At 35.7% G+C, this 18,142-nt stretch overlaps 1 protein-coding gene across 3 annotated transcripts in view; it reads right to left on the reverse strand.

Annotated features, from left to right (window-relative positions):
• The window catches only part of TRAPPC10 (trafficking protein particle complex 10), a 116,083-nt gene that overhangs the window by 41,263 nt on the left and 56,678 nt on the right, over positions 1-18,142 (reverse strand). For all 3 annotated transcript variants that reach the window (XM_036744304.1, XM_036744303.1, XM_036744305.1), the window contains 6 exons: positions 16,535-16,646; positions 15,245-15,492; positions 7,887-8,033; positions 5,191-5,305; positions 3,706-3,782; positions 2,749-2,840 (listed from right to left, as the gene is read on the reverse strand). In XM_036744304.1, coding sequence (XP_036600199.1) covers positions 2,749-2,840; positions 3,706-3,782; positions 5,191-5,305; positions 7,887-8,033; positions 15,245-15,492; positions 16,535-16,646 — 791 coding nt within the window. The remainder of the gene's footprint in view (positions 1-2,748; positions 2,841-3,705; positions 3,783-5,190; positions 5,306-7,886; positions 8,034-15,244; positions 15,493-16,534; positions 16,647-18,142) is intronic.

An 18,142-nucleotide genomic window follows, 5' to 3' on the forward strand; every position in this document is an offset into this window, starting at 1 on the left:
CAAAGGAATGAAAAAATGGAAGACAATGTGAAATGTCTCATTGGAAAAACCACTGACCTGGAAAATCGATCCAGGAGAGATAATTTAAAAATTATTGCACTACCTGAAAGCCATGATCAAAGAAAAAGCCTAGACATCATCTTTCAAGAAATTATCAAGGAAAACTGCCCTGATATTCTAGAGCCAGAGGGCAAAACAGAAATTGAAAGAATCCACAGATCACCTCTTGAAAAAGATCCCCAAAAGAAAACTCCTAGGAATATTGTCACCAAATTCCAGAGCTCCCAGATCAAGGAGAAAATACTGCAAGCAGCCAGAAAGAAACAATATGAATATTGTGGAAACACAATCAGAATAATTCAAGATCTAGCAGCTTCTACATTAAGGGATCAAAGGGCTTGGAATATGATATTCCGGAGGTCAAAGGAACGAGGATTAAAACGAAGAATCACCTACCCGGCAAAACTGAGTATAATGCTCCAAGGCAAAATATGGATTTTCAATAAAATAGAGGACTTTCAAGCTTTCTCAGTGAAAAGACCAGAGCTGAATAGGAAATCTGACTTTCAAATACAAGAATCAAGAGAAGCATGAAAAGGTAAACAAAAAAGAGAATTCATGAGGGACTTACTAAAGTTGAACTGCTATGTTTACATTCCTACATTGAAAGATGATGTGCGTAATTCATGAGACCTTTCTCAGTATTAGGGGAGTTGAAGGGAATATAGACAGAGGGCACAGGATGAGTTGAATATGAAGGGATTATATCTAAAAAAAATGAAATAAATTTAAGGGGTGAGAGAAGAATATATTGAGAGAGGGAGAAAGGGAGAGATAGAATGAGGTAAATTATCTCACATAAAAGTGGCAAGAGAAAGCAGTTCTACTGGAAGGGAAGTGGGGGCAGGTGAGGGGGAATGAGTGACTCTTACTCTTATCAGACTCAATTTGAGGAGGGAATAACATACACACTCAATTGGGTATCTTACTCCACAGGAAAGTAAGGGGAAGGGGATAAAAAAAGGGGGAGCAGCTAGGTGGCTCAGTAAGTAGAGCACCAGCCCTGGAGTCAGGAGGGCCTGAGTTCAAATCTGGCCTCAGACATTTGACACATGTACTAGCTGTGAGACCTTGGGCAAGTCACTTAACCCCAACTGCCCTGACAAAAAACAAACAAACAAAAAGGGGGATGATAGAAAGGAGGGCAGATAGGGGGAGGAGGTAAGCAAAAGCAATCACCTTTGAAAAGGGACAGGGTCAAGGGAGAAAACTGAATAAAGGGGATAGAATGGAAGAAAATATAGTTAGCCTTTCACAACATGAGCATTGTGGAAGTGTTTTACATAAAGATACATGGGTGATCTATGTTGAATTACTTGCCTTCCTAGAGAGGTGGGGTGGGAAGGGAAGAGGGGAGAGAATTTGGAACTCAAAGTTTTAAAAGTAAATGCTTAAAAAAATAAAAAAAAAAGTTGGTTTTTGCATGCAGCTGGGGTACAAGATATATAGGGAATGGGGTCTAGAAATCTATCCTGCAAGAAAGTAAGGGGCAAGGGGATGGGGTGGGGAGTGGGGTGAAAGAGGGGAGGCCTGACTGGGGAATGAGGCAATCAGAATATATGTCATCTTGGAAATAGGGGGGAGGGTAGAAATGGGGAGAAAATTTGTAACTCAAAATCTTGTGGAAATTAATGTTGAAAACTAAAATATTAAATAAAATCACTAATACATAAAAAAAAAATCATTCCAGGTAAAAAGGCTGGATCACCAGGTATGGAAGGGAGGGAGATATATTCATATCTGGAAATGGCAGCTATATAAAACCAAAGAGTATCAATAAAAAAAGATAAATATTAAAAAATAAGCCAAAACAAAGTTACTTGCAATATGAGTGGGAGAGTCAAGTCACTTTATAATCTCTTTGCCCTGTTGCTTTGCACATATTCCTTTCTTTTCCTCTCCTCCTAGTTCCTCTTCACTGGTGGTTCAACACACTTCTAAACTCTGAAGGAAAGTTATAGTACTAGCCTGGTTCTTCTCCTCAAGAATCAAAAGTACTTAGCCCCCAAACGTGAAATAACATACTTATCTCCTGCTTTTTCAGAAATATATAAGCCTCCCAGTCTTGACATATTTTTTCCTTCTAAGCAGGACTTTATAGGAACCAAAATTACAAGTGATCATGAGATTCATTTGTTTTTCACTTTTTTTTTCCTAAGTAAGAACCTCAAAGTTAAGTTTGCTTAAGGTTATGAGGACCAGAGAATGACATAAACTACCCTAATTCCTATTCTGTGGTAAAAACAGCAGTAAGAAAAAAAAGGAGATTTTATGGTTTATTACAGCAATCCCCTTTCTTCAAAGAACATTAAGTGAATAAGTTAATAAAACTTGCTTTTTTTTAAAAAAACAAAAGATTGTTAAATTATTTCCATACTAAGCCTTATGTTAAATTTTTTGCATCTTAAGCCTGTAACCTTTCCACACCTAAACCCTGTAGTCTTCCTGACTTGAAAACTGACCATTTATTTACAACATGTATCAATTTCATTTGCACAGGATACTTTGGATTACCAAGTGTAAGACTCCAATTTTTAACAGGACTTTTTTTCCCCTAGTGTGTTGTTGTTAAGAAATATTAAATGGTGAATAAATTTACAAATATATTTATACAACATTAAGTATGATTGTACATGTCCAAGTACTGTCAAAAATGAAAAAAAAAAAAAAGGGATAAAAATGAATTACATATAAAATTCTGCCAAATCTTTTCCAACGAGCTTGGCTGATCGAATTCTTCCAATACTTGTATACATTTCAATGGTAGCATGAGATAGATCCTGTATAAAAGGGAAAAAACATCCCACAATTATTTAAATTGTTCTGTTATCTTACATATAAGTACTTCACATTTTTTTAAAGGTTTCTACATATCTATTCCTTTAAGTTGTACTACTCTGTGTAATGAGATTCTGAGTGATTTTCTTTTATAGTTGTCACTGCTCAACAGGAATAAGAAAAAAATTTACATTTTTACATGAACTGTTGAGTTGCCAAAGAAACAAAACTAAAAATGATTTCTGTGTTTTCTTGCTATTGGATGCATATGACTTTACTCATAATTTAATCAGACTTTTTTAATTTTACAGAAAAATTCAAAACAGTAAAAGAGAGATCATATTCTCAAAGCCATATGGATTACTCATATAAAATATTCTGAAAAAGTTAGGTATGCTAAAAGTTGGCCTATATTCTTAACTAGACTAAGTCTCTTCTTTAGGTAACATCATTGCAAGAAATGCCAGCAAAAATGTCATAGTTTTTTTCACTAATTTATAATAAATAATTTTTATTAGGGCCAAATTATTTCATTTTAGTATGCAAAATCATATAGCATCTATTCACACTATTATCAATCGATGCAATGGGCAAATATATTTAATGAAATTAAAAATGTTTAGAGTTGTGTCTGTCTGGGGAAATCATGGCATCTTGGATACTTATGAAAAGACATATGAACAATTCATGTGTTTTCTCCACAACTCTTTGGGGCACCAAGACCAGCATAGTCAACACGAAGCAGCTCTTTGATCGCTTAGTCACCTATATTTCAAATGGCATGTCACACACCTCCCTATGTACATATTAGTGCTCTGAGAGATTACTTCTCTCCATCACATAGAGTTACACAGATATAATACTTACTAAGTAATGTTTCTCAAAAGCTTCTACTGATGACAAGGCCTCCTTGAGTTTCTTATATGGACTCTGTGCAGTTTTGGCTTAAACAAAAAGAAGCGACCACTTACTTACTCAACTTCGATATTTATGTCCATCTGCATCTATGTTTACCCTCAAACCAATTAATGAGGAAATGAAACTTAAAATTCTCCAGGTTTCAGATAGCCTTAAAACTAGGAGCTAAATTAAGGCATCAACTTTAATCAGATAACTTAGTGATACTATAATAATTTCAATGAATATTTTAACAACACTGAAAACTGAAGTATAGTATTACTGATACTTCCAATTAATCTAAGTCATTCACATGGTGCTTTATTTCCAGCAATACAGTAACATGATCTGATTCAGGATGCTTAGCAGTATTATAACAACTCTAGTATTTCAAAAGCAGCTAAGTATAGGGGACAATTATAAACACATGCTTTCCCAATCAGGGCAAAATTTCATCCTGTCATCAGATAATCTGTTAACAGATACTTTAGCTGTTAGCGATATTTGATGATACCTAACATGTTTACTGATTATCAAACCAAAATAAAAAACTTAAGTATTTGACTGCTATTGTTAATAGTATTTGACCAGATCCTATTAAAATAATATCTTTTCCTTTCTAAAAGACTTGAGGTAGCTTTGGGTGAGTGGAGGGGGAGGGGGGTAAGGAAGAGAATGAAGGGAATGTGAGGTTATGATGATCTGTGGTTTCATCACTGTAGGAATTCTGTGTGTAGAAATTCCTTGCACCAAATGCAAATCAGCAACTTATCTGTAATTAGCAGACTGAGAGAATTGCCTAGGGCACTAAGAAGTTAAATAACTGGCCCACAGTTACAAAGATATATCATAGTTAGGATTTAATCTCTGTTGTCTTCCTGACTTGAAAGCTGGCCAGGATGGCATGGTTTACTAAATTACAATTAAGGGAAATATGTTGCTATTTCTGAGAATTAAGTACCATATGAAAGGCAATTCTAGGTTTCTGGGTACCTTTTATATTGTGGGAAGGAGACTCTAAAGCAATATATTACTAGCTACTAAAAAACATCTACAGGACATAGCACTCTCCAAGAAATAATGGTACCTAACCCTTAGATTACAACATAATCATATGAGTTGTCCAATGATGTATTAGAGATAGCTTATCAATATTTCAGAAAAAAAGAGTAATAACACTAAAGTAGTTTAAATTTATATATAGGATGTGAACACCAGATAATGTGGCTCTAAAACAACTAAACAAATCACTCTAAGTTCTTTCATAATAATGGTAATGATAATATAATAGTTTTTAAACCTATGTAGTAAACTGAAAAGAAAAACTTCTTGTACTACATCAAAGTACGCTTTCAGCAATTAGATTTAACATACCAGATTATGTCTAAAGACTGGTTCTTAATCATTTTTATTACTTTTCAATGTACTCTTCTATAGATACATTTCCAAAAGTACCTGTTTCTGGCCGTTCCGCACCCAAACCTGCCAAGAGATCAACTGTCCTATTAAGATCTTCTGAATTGGGTCCATTTTCTGACACAAGTCCACAGAGATATCCCAAGGATTTTAGCTGTTGAGGAAAACTCACATTGTAAACTTATATTTTAAGATATTATTAAAAGTACAGAGCTTAACAATTTTAATGTAAAAACATATGCGATTAGTTATAATTTATAAAGTATACTTATATCATTCTGCAATAGAGTCCTACAAGGAAGGTTAATGATGGAAATGAAAGGGATAATGCTATAAATTCTGTAGTCACCAAATATCATCCTCTGAAGACTTCTTAGACAACTGAAAAGTACAAAAAATAGCTCAGAATATCAATAAGACTACGCAAATAGGCAGAAGGCCAATAGTTATTGCTTTAGTACCTTTCTGCAAGGCTGTCTTACATTTCTAACACCTTTGTAGCAAGGATACCATTCTTCAAGACGTAATTTCATACAGAGCATCTGTGGTAATAATTCTATCGATTCCAGCTACTTATGAGGAATTTTACCTACATAATTCCCCCCAAAATCTGCACCCCCTCAACAACCCCACCTTTCTAACTGGTCAGAAAAATGATATATAATGCTTTTTAAGCCGTTCCTTACAAAATGAAATTCTCACTAAGCTGAAGTTTTGAGAGTGCTAACTAAATACTCAAAAGCCACATGAAAAGCTAAGTAGTTATTTTATATCTTATACTATAGCACATATCCCTCTATTTCTGACTTTGGAACATTTAAAATGGGGAAAGAGGAATGAACTCTATTTCCTATGAGTCTGAAATACCACACCCAGCATTTCTTCTTAGATGTCAGAATCAACATGTAAATAAAGATATTACTAAACCAAAGGAAGTCTTACAAAGTGGCCTTAAACTATAAAGGGAGGTATTACCACTAACCTACCAATCCCTCCCAAATGATTATCCATTAAGATGAGGCTCTTCATAGTTAACTTATTAAAATGTTTAAAGACCTTTATAAAGGTCTAGTAACTGGTATTCTTGACATTAGTTTCTCCTTGATTCCATCTATCCTGTATACTGCAACCAGACCACTGTTTCTTAAAAAACTACAGTTAGTCATCTCTTGACATTCATAGATTTCACATTTGCAGTTCTGGTTATTCATGAGTTGGCCATCGATAATTAAATGGAAATTTTGGAGATTTATAGCATACTGTGGAAAATCACAGACAGCGCACATATCTGAAGAAAATTTAAAAAACTTAGTAAGTCATAAATGCATAAATACCACATATTACTAATCTACTTTATAGTTGCTACCATAAGTATACATACAAAAATCTATTATACAGAGTTAAATTCTGTTAAAAGTTTCAGTGCACTGAAGAACCACAGGCTTCAGATTCTCTTTGGGAATGGCTCCTCTTTGGTTCTCTACCATCCAGACTCCGTCATGTGATTTTCTCCTGCGGTGATCTTGGTTTCTTTCACTTTTCATAGGAGGAAATCCATGAAGCAGTTGCTGCAGCTCTACTTAGAAGCTGAGAAGACTGCATAGTATGCAAGATACTGATCTCTCTTGTGTAGAAACTAACTTTTTTATGGGTGCAGTGTATTGTTACACTTGTTTTATAGTTTAAAAATATGATAAAAATTATTTAAAATAAAGAGTTGGGGTGGGGCCCAGAGTTATTCATGGTTTCTCATATTTGCAGGGGTCCTATGCCCCTAACCCTCATGAACGTTGAGGGACAACTATATATTTATTACATTATTTTCCTATTTTAAAAGCTTCAATAGCTTCCCCACTGCATAAAAAAAAAGTCCAAACTTCTTAGGGTAACATTTTCAGGTCTTTTATGATCTGGTCCCAGACTATCTTCCCAACTTTTATCTCATACCATGGACCGAAAAGAACCTTCTAGACAGACTGGCCTAGTCATATTCTTCTAAAAACATCTCGTGCATTTCTCCCTGCCTACCTATCTTCATACTGGGTTTCTTCTCACTCCTAGCCACAAAATGTTTTCTATCAACAAACCCAGCTATCTTCCAAAGCTCTGCTCAAAGTTCACTTCCTTCATCAGTTTCCTTACCTCTCTAGCTTACTCCTCTATCACTTATCTGTACCACTCATTTCTGTCTTATATTATCATTTAACTTTTCATGTGTATGGTTATATCATTCTCAACTAGATCAAAAACCATGTATTATACCTTTTTTTTTATACCTCCGGAAGTCTGTAGCACAGCATTTATACACATACTCAAAATATACAAAGCACCTGTCATTTCATCTGCCTAGCAAACTCCTAGAATGAGAACTTCCCCCTCAATTTGGAAGATAAAACCTAGAGAGTTGCCAGAAGTAAAGTGACTTGCCCTGAGTCACATCGAGTAGGTGTCAGAGAAGCAATCTGAATGTATGTCTTCCTGGTTCCAAGCCAATCATGCTACCCACGACTACGAAATGCCACCTCTGACATACACATGAGATATTTAGAAAGTACCTATTGAATGAATAGATGGTGGACAACTTCTGTATCTGCTGTACAGCATTACAGTAGAATAATTAGAATCACTTATTGTCACTTCAGACAAATAATACTGTAAGTAGTTTGCCTATTATTTTTCATATACTGGCAGAATCCAGAGAAAATGCAAAACATTATGCATTATATCTTGTCTACCTTTTCTGTGGCATAACTCCATAAGCCAACAGTGTGGGAAATGTTGGAATCAATTTGTGCACGATCACAGCAACCTTCTATTCTTTGCAACACCTCTAAACAGCTCAAAAAGACCCAGCAGTCCAAAGCTCCAGGAGGAACAGAAACCTGAAAAAGCACACAAGTTCATTACAATTAAAGAATACTACCATCTAAGAAACAATTGTGGAAATATTCAGTCATTGTTAGCCCTCTATGTCGAAAAATATGTTGTGCTAAGTACCAATACAAAATAAGGCAAAATCAGGGTTGGTGCTCTTCCGCAGCTCATAATCTAATATGGGTGGAAGGTTTCAAACAATTACAAATGTACAAGATATGTAGAGAACGTAATCTCAGAAGGAAAGCACAAACAGTGGGAGAATAAGGAAAGGGCTCCTATAGGAGGCAGGATTTGAGTTGAATCTTGAAGAAAGCAAGGGGCAGAGGAGAGGAGAAAAAACATTCCTGGAATAGGTGAAGAGCAATTGCAAAGGAATGTAATTATAAAATGGTAATTATCAAAACAATCTGGTACTGGCTAGGAAACAGAGTGGTGGAATAGATTAGGTACAAATTATATTATAGTAAATGACCATAGTAATCTAGTACATTAGAAACCCCAAAATCCAAGCTTTTGGAACAAAAACTCATTATTTGACAAAAACTGCTGGAAAAACTGGAATACAATATGGCAGAAACTAGGTATAGATCAACATCTCATACCCTATACCAAGACAGCATCAAAATGGGTACATACTTTACACATAAAAGGTGATATGATAAGCAAATTAGGAGAGCATGGAATAATTTATTTGTGAGATCTATGGATAAGGGAAGCATTTAGGACCAAAGAAAATATAGAAAGCATTACAAAATAGAAAACTGTGGAAAAATTTTTTGAGACAAATGTCTCTGATAAAGGCCTCATCTCTCAAATGTACAGAGAACTGAGTCAAATTTGTAAAAATACAAGTCATTCCCCAATTGATAAATGGGCAAAGGACATGCAAAGGCAATTTTTAGACAAAGAAATCAAAGCTACCTACAGTCACATGAAAAAATACTCCAAATCACTACTGATTAGAGAAATGCATGTTAAAATGAGCCTGAGGTACCAGTCTTTGTAAGATTGGTTAATATGACAAAAAAGAAAAATGATCGGGTTGGAGAGGATGTGGGAAAACTGGGACATTAATGCACTATTGGAGGAATTGTGAACCGATCCAAACATTCTGGAGAGCAATTTGGAACTATGCCCAAAGAGGTATAAAACTGTTCACACCCTTTGATTCAGCAACAATACCACTGCTAGGTCTATATCCCAAAAACATCCAAAAAAAGGGGAAAAGGACCTATTTATACAAAAATATTTATAGCAACTTTTTTTTTGTCATGGCTAAGAATTAGAAATCAAAGGGAAACTCATCAATCGAGGAATGGCTAAACAAGCTGTGGTATATGATTGTGATGGAATATTATTGTGCTATAAGAAATGACAAGTAGGATGATTTCAGAAAAACCTGGACTGATGCAAAGTGAAGTGAACAGAACCAGAACAGTAATAGCTGTACTGTATGATGAAGGACTGTGAATGACTTAGCTATTCTCAACAACACAATAATCCAAGATAATCCCAAAGGACTAATGATGAAGTATACTATCTGCCTCCTGAGAAAGAAATGATATTGTCTGAATACAGACTGAAGCATGCTATTTTTCACTCTCATTTTTTTTAATCAAGTCTTTTTGTACAAAATGACTAATATGGAAATGTTTTACATGATTACATACATATAACCTACATCTGATTGCTTACCATCTCAAGGAGGGGGGGAAAGAGGGAGGGTTAGAATTTGGAATTAAAAACTTTAAAAATTATTTTAACATGTAATTGGGGAAAAATATATTTAAAAAAATAAAAAATGTAAATGGCAGGTGGACTGTCATACACAAGGAACAGCAAGAAATCAGGTGTTGCTGGATCATAAAGAATACAGCAGGGAATGAAGTGAAGGAAAACTGAAAAGAGAGGAAGGGGAAAAATTGTAAAGGGCTTTAAATGTCGAACGGAAAATTTTATATTTGATCAGGGAAGTAATGAGGGAGACCTTGGATTTCAGAGAGTAGGGAGATGAAATGGTCAGAACCTGTGCATTAGGGAAATCACTTTGGCCCTAAGTGGAAGGTGGATTTGGAATGAGGAGAGAACAACTAGAACTCTACTGCAATAACAGAGGTATCTGGTGATGAGCAGCTGCTGTGGTGGCTGTAAGTGGAGAGAAAATGATGTTCACATACAAGAGATGTGAAGGTAGAAGACTTTGCAACAGATTGGATACAGTGAATGGATGTGAAAGAAAAGTTAAAGATGACAGGTTGGGAGCCTGAATGGAAGGATGGCAGCGCCCTCCATAGTAATAGGGGATTTTGGAAGAGGAGAGGGTCTTGGGGAAAAGATAGTGAGTTCTATATTGGACATGTTGAATTTTGAGACACTTATGGTACTTCTACTTCAAGATGGCCAATAGGCCTTTTGTTCAGGAGATGTTACGACTGCATATGTATATTTGAGAACCATCTATCTGCATAGAGATAATTGAACCCATGTGAACTGATGAAATCACCAAGTGCAATGGTACAGAGGTAGAAGAGAAGAAATTCCATGATGAAGCCTTTGGGGACACCTGGTTAGTGGGTATAACTTGCATGAAATAACAGGAGAGCAGTGTCACAAAAACCCATAGAGGAGAAAATACCCAGGACAAGAAGGTATCAGCAGTGCCAAAGGCTGAAAAGAAAGTGAGGGAGAATGAGAACAGAAAAAAGATGGCACTTAAAAAAATCACTGATCTGGAGAGAACTGTTTTAGTCAAATGATGTCAGAATCTAGGCTGTATAAAGGAGTATGGTATAGATTGTAGATGGCTTTCTCAAGGAGTTTAGCTGGGAAGGGGATAAAAGATATAGGAAGACATCTAGCAGAGATAGAAGCATCAAGTGAGCATTTTTTAAAGGATGTGGGAGACATCGGCATGTTTGCAGGCATAAGAGAAGAAGCCAGTAAGTAAGGAGAAGCTGAGGATAGGATAAAAGAGGAGGCAATCTATTAGAGAAGATAGAGATAGGGTGAAATCAAGGATGTATGCATCCGAGGTTTTTCTTGGACAAGAAGAGCTATTTCTTTTCATGAGAGACAGGGGTGAAAGAGCAAATAATGGAAGACCACTGAATGATGTGAGAAGAAGAGAGAAGAAAAGGGAATTCTTGGCAAGTGGCTTCGATCTTTTTCCTGGGAAGTATGACGTGAGACACTTAACTAATAAGGTGATGGGAGAGGGTACCATGGGAGGTTTGACCACAGAAAGGTTTGGAACTAGCCGTTATGGTGAGTGGTGGGAGAAGAAATGAGGAAGATGTAAGATTGTTGCAGTGAGGGCTCAGTTGTGATTATATAAAATAAATTTGTAGTAGACCCAGTGAATGTAATTTTGCGGCTTTCTCCAGTTCCACTCTGCAGCACATGAAAAGAGCAAAAGTGGTAGATGATAAGAATATTCCAAGGTTTGTGTTAGGAAAGGCATGATCACTGACATGACAAAAAGGAAAGAGATTTGAAAGTAGAGGATTGTGTCGAATTGAACTCATACATCAAAAGGTTGAGATAGGGAAGTTAGAAGAGTTAGTATAGAGAGGATTGCCTGGGAAAGAGCTAACAGTTGGAGAAAATGGAATGCATAGTGAAGATGAAGAATGAGGTTAGGGTGTTAAAAGGCACAGGGGAAAGAAGGAATGATAGATAGGCTGTGTTCAAATAAAGGAATTTTAGAGTTTGTGAACATGGATTATGAGTAACGGCAAGATCAAGAGTATGACTATGTCTTGTGTGTAGCTGAGGTGCAGGGAATGAGTAAGTCATAGAAACTGAGCAGACCGAGGAACAGGGTATAAGATAGGGTCTTAGAGGGAGTATTAATACGTTGGAATCTCCAAATGTAAGAGCAGAAGTTGAGGAGTAAAGAATGACTACGAGTTCAATAAATAATAGCCAGCAGGATCTGAATTCTTCAGAAAAAAACATACAAATGGAATTTTCTACCTTGTGTTTTTCAATTTGAAGACTAATTCCTTATTTTTGAACATTTAAACTCATTCTTGGCATGCTAGTCAATTCTGAGGGTATGTGAAGTGTGGAAGAGAAAGTAGGTGGCAGCTTGTAGAAAAAGAAAAAGTCCAAGGTAAATTTAAGTGTAGGTGGAAAAAAAGGTAATGCTCACACCCTTTCACAGCTATGAAAAATAGTTTTAAATTATGTATAGTCATGGAATGAATGGTGGGTGGGGCTTAGACGTTGATTTTATTGGTGTAAAAACCTTCCAACTGAGAAACTCCCTTCACTGTCTTGTCTGACTTGCTTGGGGACACATTAAATGACTTGCCCTGGTCACATAGCTGGAATGTGTCAGAAGAAAATGTTAGCCTAGGTCTTGACTCCAAGGCTGACCCTTGAATCTACTAAACCATGATGCCTCTCCATTCTGCTGAAGCTGTGATTTAGTTTCACTATTTTGCAAAATAATTTGGAATTATGCAAAAAAGTTACCAAATTGTTTATATACTTTGTCTTAGGCAATACTACTATGGAATTTACCGACAACAAAAATAAGTTCAACTACATATACACATTCATACCAATACTATTTTTAACAGCAAGAACTTGGAAACAGACCATGGTATAGAGACAATGCCATTTCATATGGTAAAAGAAGAGTATTGTGCTATAAAGGACAGATAGGAAGAATTTAAAGAAACATGGGAAAACTTGTTTACAGTAATACAGAGAGTAAACCAGAATTATATATACAACCACCAACAAAATAACTTTAAATAGTAACATAAATCAAAACCCAGAAAGCACTCATAATTTCTTTTAAGGAATTACTATTAGCTACTTCTAAGGAAATATTAAAGTATAAGGCTACGCGTACTCTGTTTCAATTACTCTTCTATGATGTTTTATTTAACTGTTTTCCGGAACTTGTAAACTGTAGAGGATCTAAATGTGAATTCTGTAGGTCTGTATATTATCAGCTAGCTGATATTATAATCAATTATGTACAAAAAAAGATCTATACAGGATAAACTGGAGATAATCTCAGAGGAAAGGTACTAGGATTAAGGCGGACAAGAGAGGCTTCTTTCAGATGATGAAAATTCAGTTGAGACCTGAAGGAAGCACTATTACATGGAATATATTCTAACTGTTGCAATGTTGATGAAGTCAGAGATTGGGATTTCCTCAAAATAATATCACTAAAAACTCAACAGGCAAAAATTAAAATAAATGAATGACTGTGATTTTTTTATTTACATACTGGCAGATGTTACAGATTCTAATAAGAATTTAACCTTTACCAGAAAAGCAAAATTATCCAGCTAAAGACAATAAGATGAAAATATTTACTCTGGTATTAAACAATAAATTATTATATAAAAGTAAAACACTGGAATCTGGTTTCACATACAATTTCTTTCATAGATAAAGAAATATTACTCATGAAGGTATTTATCATGAATAATACTCCACAATTTAACATAGGAGGAAGTGTGGTGTAGTGGGAACAGCACCAGACGTCCGGGTTCAAACCCTGGCTCTATTATATAACATGAGTCTTCTTGACCAAGTCACTTAACTGTTCTGGGCCTGGGTCTCCATGATGTCTAATACCTTCGACATCATGAATTTACAATTCTAAATCTCTAATGCTTTTTAAATGAAAGGAGACAGGATTAAGAAAAAACAAGAGTTTTATTACAAAATTCTGAAGAGCTAATATCACATGACTAGACTCACTCATTTCCATTAAACAAACATTTGTTCAGGCCCTTTGTACAATGCCCATAAAGAAAAGAATCACCACAAGAAAAACGAGGTGCTCCCTCTAGAGATATTTTTGTCAAAGATGCTACCTACTGAATGACAATTGCTAGTGATAAACTTTCCACGGAAATGGGCTGATCTTCTTACAGTTGAAAGATACTAACATGATTTTAAAAAATACCTTGAGATACAAACTCACGACACACATCATGAGTGAAGTCAATAACGTCTGTAGAACCAGAAGGAATTTTTTTAGTTTTACTGATTCCATTTGTTTTTACATCTCCTTCATTCCAAATACAATAAAGAAACTTCTAACAAAGGTTAAAGAAGAAAAGTTACTTTATGAAAACAACGGATACAGTGATCGTGTCTGACTGCATGTAACATTCCAACATGCACAGCTACCTGCTTCTCCAAAAGGAGGGAGGTACATTTCTCATCTCTTCTCTGATGAGCAGGGGGAGGTCAAGCTTGGTCTTTATATTTATATACTGTTCAGTTTCATTTTATTACTTTCCCTCCCTTTCTTATAAGTCACTGTGTGCAATAATTTCTTGACTGATTCTAGTCACCTTATTGAACCAGTTATTTAGAGAAATGAATAAAAATAATCTAGAAGAATGTTTACAATGATTACATTCAGGGTTGGGAAAACAACATAAAAAGATAACGCCAGAGGTACCAAAAACAAGGGTATAATCTCTCCCAACTTAAAGCTGGAAGTAACATTTGGTCCAATTATACTATCAGTAGTGTGAAGATCTGCCCATTTGAAGAGAAGGAGGGAGCCATGTCACAGCAGAGGCAGTAGTTTCAAAGGAACAAGAACAATAGGGAGTAGCAAGTCTGAAAGTAAAGACAATCATTTCTCTGTGTAGCTGAAATGGGGTGGAAGGGTAGGTCATAGGAATAAATAAGCAAAATGGCTAAAGATTTAATAGATTAAAAAAAGCTAAATATCGTGCAGAATCAAGAATGAAATATTAAAATATACAACAGGTGAAATACATAACACATACAGCCTTTTAAGTGTCGTCAATCTCTTTGGCAGTACAATGAAGCCAATAGACCCCTTCTCAGAATAATGTTTTTAAATACATAAAGGGAAATACATAGGATTACAAAGCAAATCAATTATATTGGAATACAGTTATTAAAATAATTTAAAAAACAAAACAGAAATTCACAGACCCATGTTAAGGTCTTCTGATATAAGGAAATCCACTGAAAAGCTTGGCTTTAAGTTATATAAACTTCCAAACTTGGAAGAAATGACATTTGAAAACATATGACCACACCAAAAGATGAACAAAAAAGCATGTTTCCCATCAAAAACTCATACCTATGGAACAATACGTCTTCAGTAAATATAAGCAGTTTAATACCATGGATGTTAGAGTACAGAAATGTTCATTATTCATCAAGAAAATATTATAACAAAAAATATTAGACTCACTTCTAGTAGCTTGAGCTCCTGTACACAATTGTGAAGGAGTTCTAGTGCACGCTGAGATACTTCCCATGGTCTCTGTAAAAAGATGAGCAATGTACATTGTCGAGAAAACAGGTAACTTCGAAGATCTAAAAGCGTAGCTTCTTGACTCTGTATTAGCTCCCGTTTTTCCATATCTATTGGCTTTCGGAGAATCAATCCATTCCAGCTCTTCACTGATTGGCAGAAAAAAGTCAGCCAGTTTGCACCATCTAAATAAACACAAGGAACCAACTATGAGTTAATCTGTCTTACTGTGACAGCAAGGACAGCAGAGTAGGAGGAAGCAGTATGGCAGCTATGCCCCATCACTACTCTTACAACAAAGAGTAGCACACTGACATGAACATGAAATCCAAGAAAAAACTACACCATTTTTCTGAACCAGGTCAACATAAGAAGAGAGATAGAGGTCGGTGAGTACTGGGGACAATTCAGCCAGGAAAGTGAGGTGCAGGACCTTCTAGTCAGGGGACTCAACTAGGGCCTGTAACTATGTACCAGGGCAAAAAGCAGTGCTAGATTCAGCAAGGACAGGGCCTGACATTAGGTAGAGAACAGGCAACCAGGAGCTTTGTTGTTTTGACCCCAGAATTACACTGTGGACTTGGGAGGGGGACTGTACCTAAGGGCAAAAACTTGCAGCATAGCAGGCAGGCAGAACAGAAGCAAGCAGCAGCTGTGTGACTCTGATACTTGGGCCGGTCCTGGTAATCAGCTGCCAGACTAATCTGCAGCTCAGTCACCAGGGCAGGAAGTTCAGACCAAGAGGGAGCCTACAGTTCTGTCACTTAAAAGCTACAGAAAGCCTTTCAGCTAGCTGAAAGAAGCTAAGGCCAGCAGAAGTCTACTAGAGTTTTCACCAGAGCCAAACCTATCACTATGTTGCCCAGACCCAAAATGGATCATGCAAAGCTCAAACCAAGAGAGTAGCAATCACACTTCAGCCTAGATTAGACTGCTTTGGGAACACTAAAATTTTGCAGGAGCCTGGCCTGAGCCATCCCCAAGATTATGAGTGCAAACTGTGGTCAAACAGTTCAAACACTATATCATAATTCAAGAAGGCAGAAAGAATGATTAAACAACTCCTCTTTTGCTTTACAAACACACACACACACAGATTTTTACTCATAACTATGATTCTATGATCTAATAAAAGAAAATGAAAATTCATCTACCATACATACTTGCATAATTACTGCATTTTTGACTCTTGATTTTTCCAGTAGAGAATCATTATTCACTACTTACCACCTGCACCAAAGTTGACAACATATTGAGAGAATAGGGCATCCAATTCATCATACTGTACCAAGGCATCTTCAAACTGCTGTAGCATCTCAAAGACAAAGGCAAGTTCTTCCTATTTAGAAAGGTAAAAAGAAAAAATATACAACATACATTCAGAGGTATTTTTATGTATTATACATAAAGTCACTTCTGACAAAAACAATCATTTACAGAAAACTTGTCTGTCCATGGCAAAGACCATTATCCAGGTATCACCACAGAGTTATGGCCACTAGGAAAGACAAATTTCCCCACATGATAAATGACTGATTCCATAAGATTCCTTCTAATCATCCTTTTATATGCTAAAATCCACGTGGACATTTATTCTGGTTTGCTGACTACTCTATTCCATTGTCAAGCAAAAAAAATCTAAAGTCAGAAGAGAAGTGGCTAAATTAAGATTTTATATTTTTTATATTTATGAAATGTTTTTAAAGTTTTAAGAGTAAGTGTACTATACCAATCAAACCACCAAGGAGTTTTCTGTAGAGCTAAAAAAGATAACAGAATTATTCTCAAGAAACAAAAGGTGAAATATCTCAGGGGAAATAGGAAAAAAGTAGGAAGGAAGGGGATCTGGCAGTACTAGACCTCAAACTCTACTACTAAATAACAATCATCAAACTACTTTGTACTTGTTTTAAAAAAGAGAAGTGTGAATACAGAGAAGTAGGGAAATTTGTGCAAAGTAAAGAAAATAATATACACAAAAGACTACAACAATATAAATGGAAAGAAAAATCATTAAAAAAATCAAGTCCAAAGTCAAGAAGTAGGCTAGAAGAATAAAAAAACAAACAAAGCCCTAAAGATCTAACAGCCATAAGGAGCTATTTTGGTGATAAAACTTAAGAAGAGAATGTCTCCAAAATAGCTGTAAGCAAAGACTCAAAGGAAAACACAGCCTGGGCATAAATTCAACTAGTATTCTTGGAAGAGATAAAGCAAGAAAAAATTTAAGAATCACTGACTATCTAAAAGCCATAACCAAAAAGAGTCTATATATCATATTTCAATAAATTCAAAAAAGAAAACTGCCTAGACTTCTTAGAACCAAAAGGCAAAGTGGAAATAAAAGGAATCCTCTAGTCAACTTCTAAAAGAAACTCCAAAATGAAAACTCCTAAGAACGTCATATCCAAAATCCAGTTTCCAGGTCAATTAAAAAAATAATGCAAGCAACCAGAAAGAATTCTAGTACTTCAGAGCCAGAAGTGGGGGATCACACAAGATTTAGCAGCCATCACAATACAGGAGTAGAGAGCTTGGAACACAATATTCCAGAAGGCAAACTTAACACAATTTTCAACAGCCTCTGGAATATAAAGTATTTTGTCCCCATACCTGAAAAAAACAAACTAGAAAACCAGGAAGTAATTTGGGGAAAAATAGGTTTAGACCAGTATCTTACATACCATATACTACAAGAAGTTTTTAATGGATACTAGATTTAAATCAATCAGTCAAAACACATTTATTACATTCTTAATATGTGCTAGGCACTATGCTATTTGCTGGAAATACAAAGAAAAAGCAAAAATAGTTCCTGCCCCAAGGGGAAGAAAA

Source organism: Trichosurus vulpecula, chromosome 2, assembly GCF_011100635.1.
Source record: "Trichosurus vulpecula isolate mTriVul1 chromosome 2, mTriVul1.pri, whole genome shotgun sequence".
NCBI classification, from domain to species: domain Eukaryota; kingdom Metazoa; phylum Chordata; class Mammalia; order Diprotodontia; family Phalangeridae; genus Trichosurus; species Trichosurus vulpecula.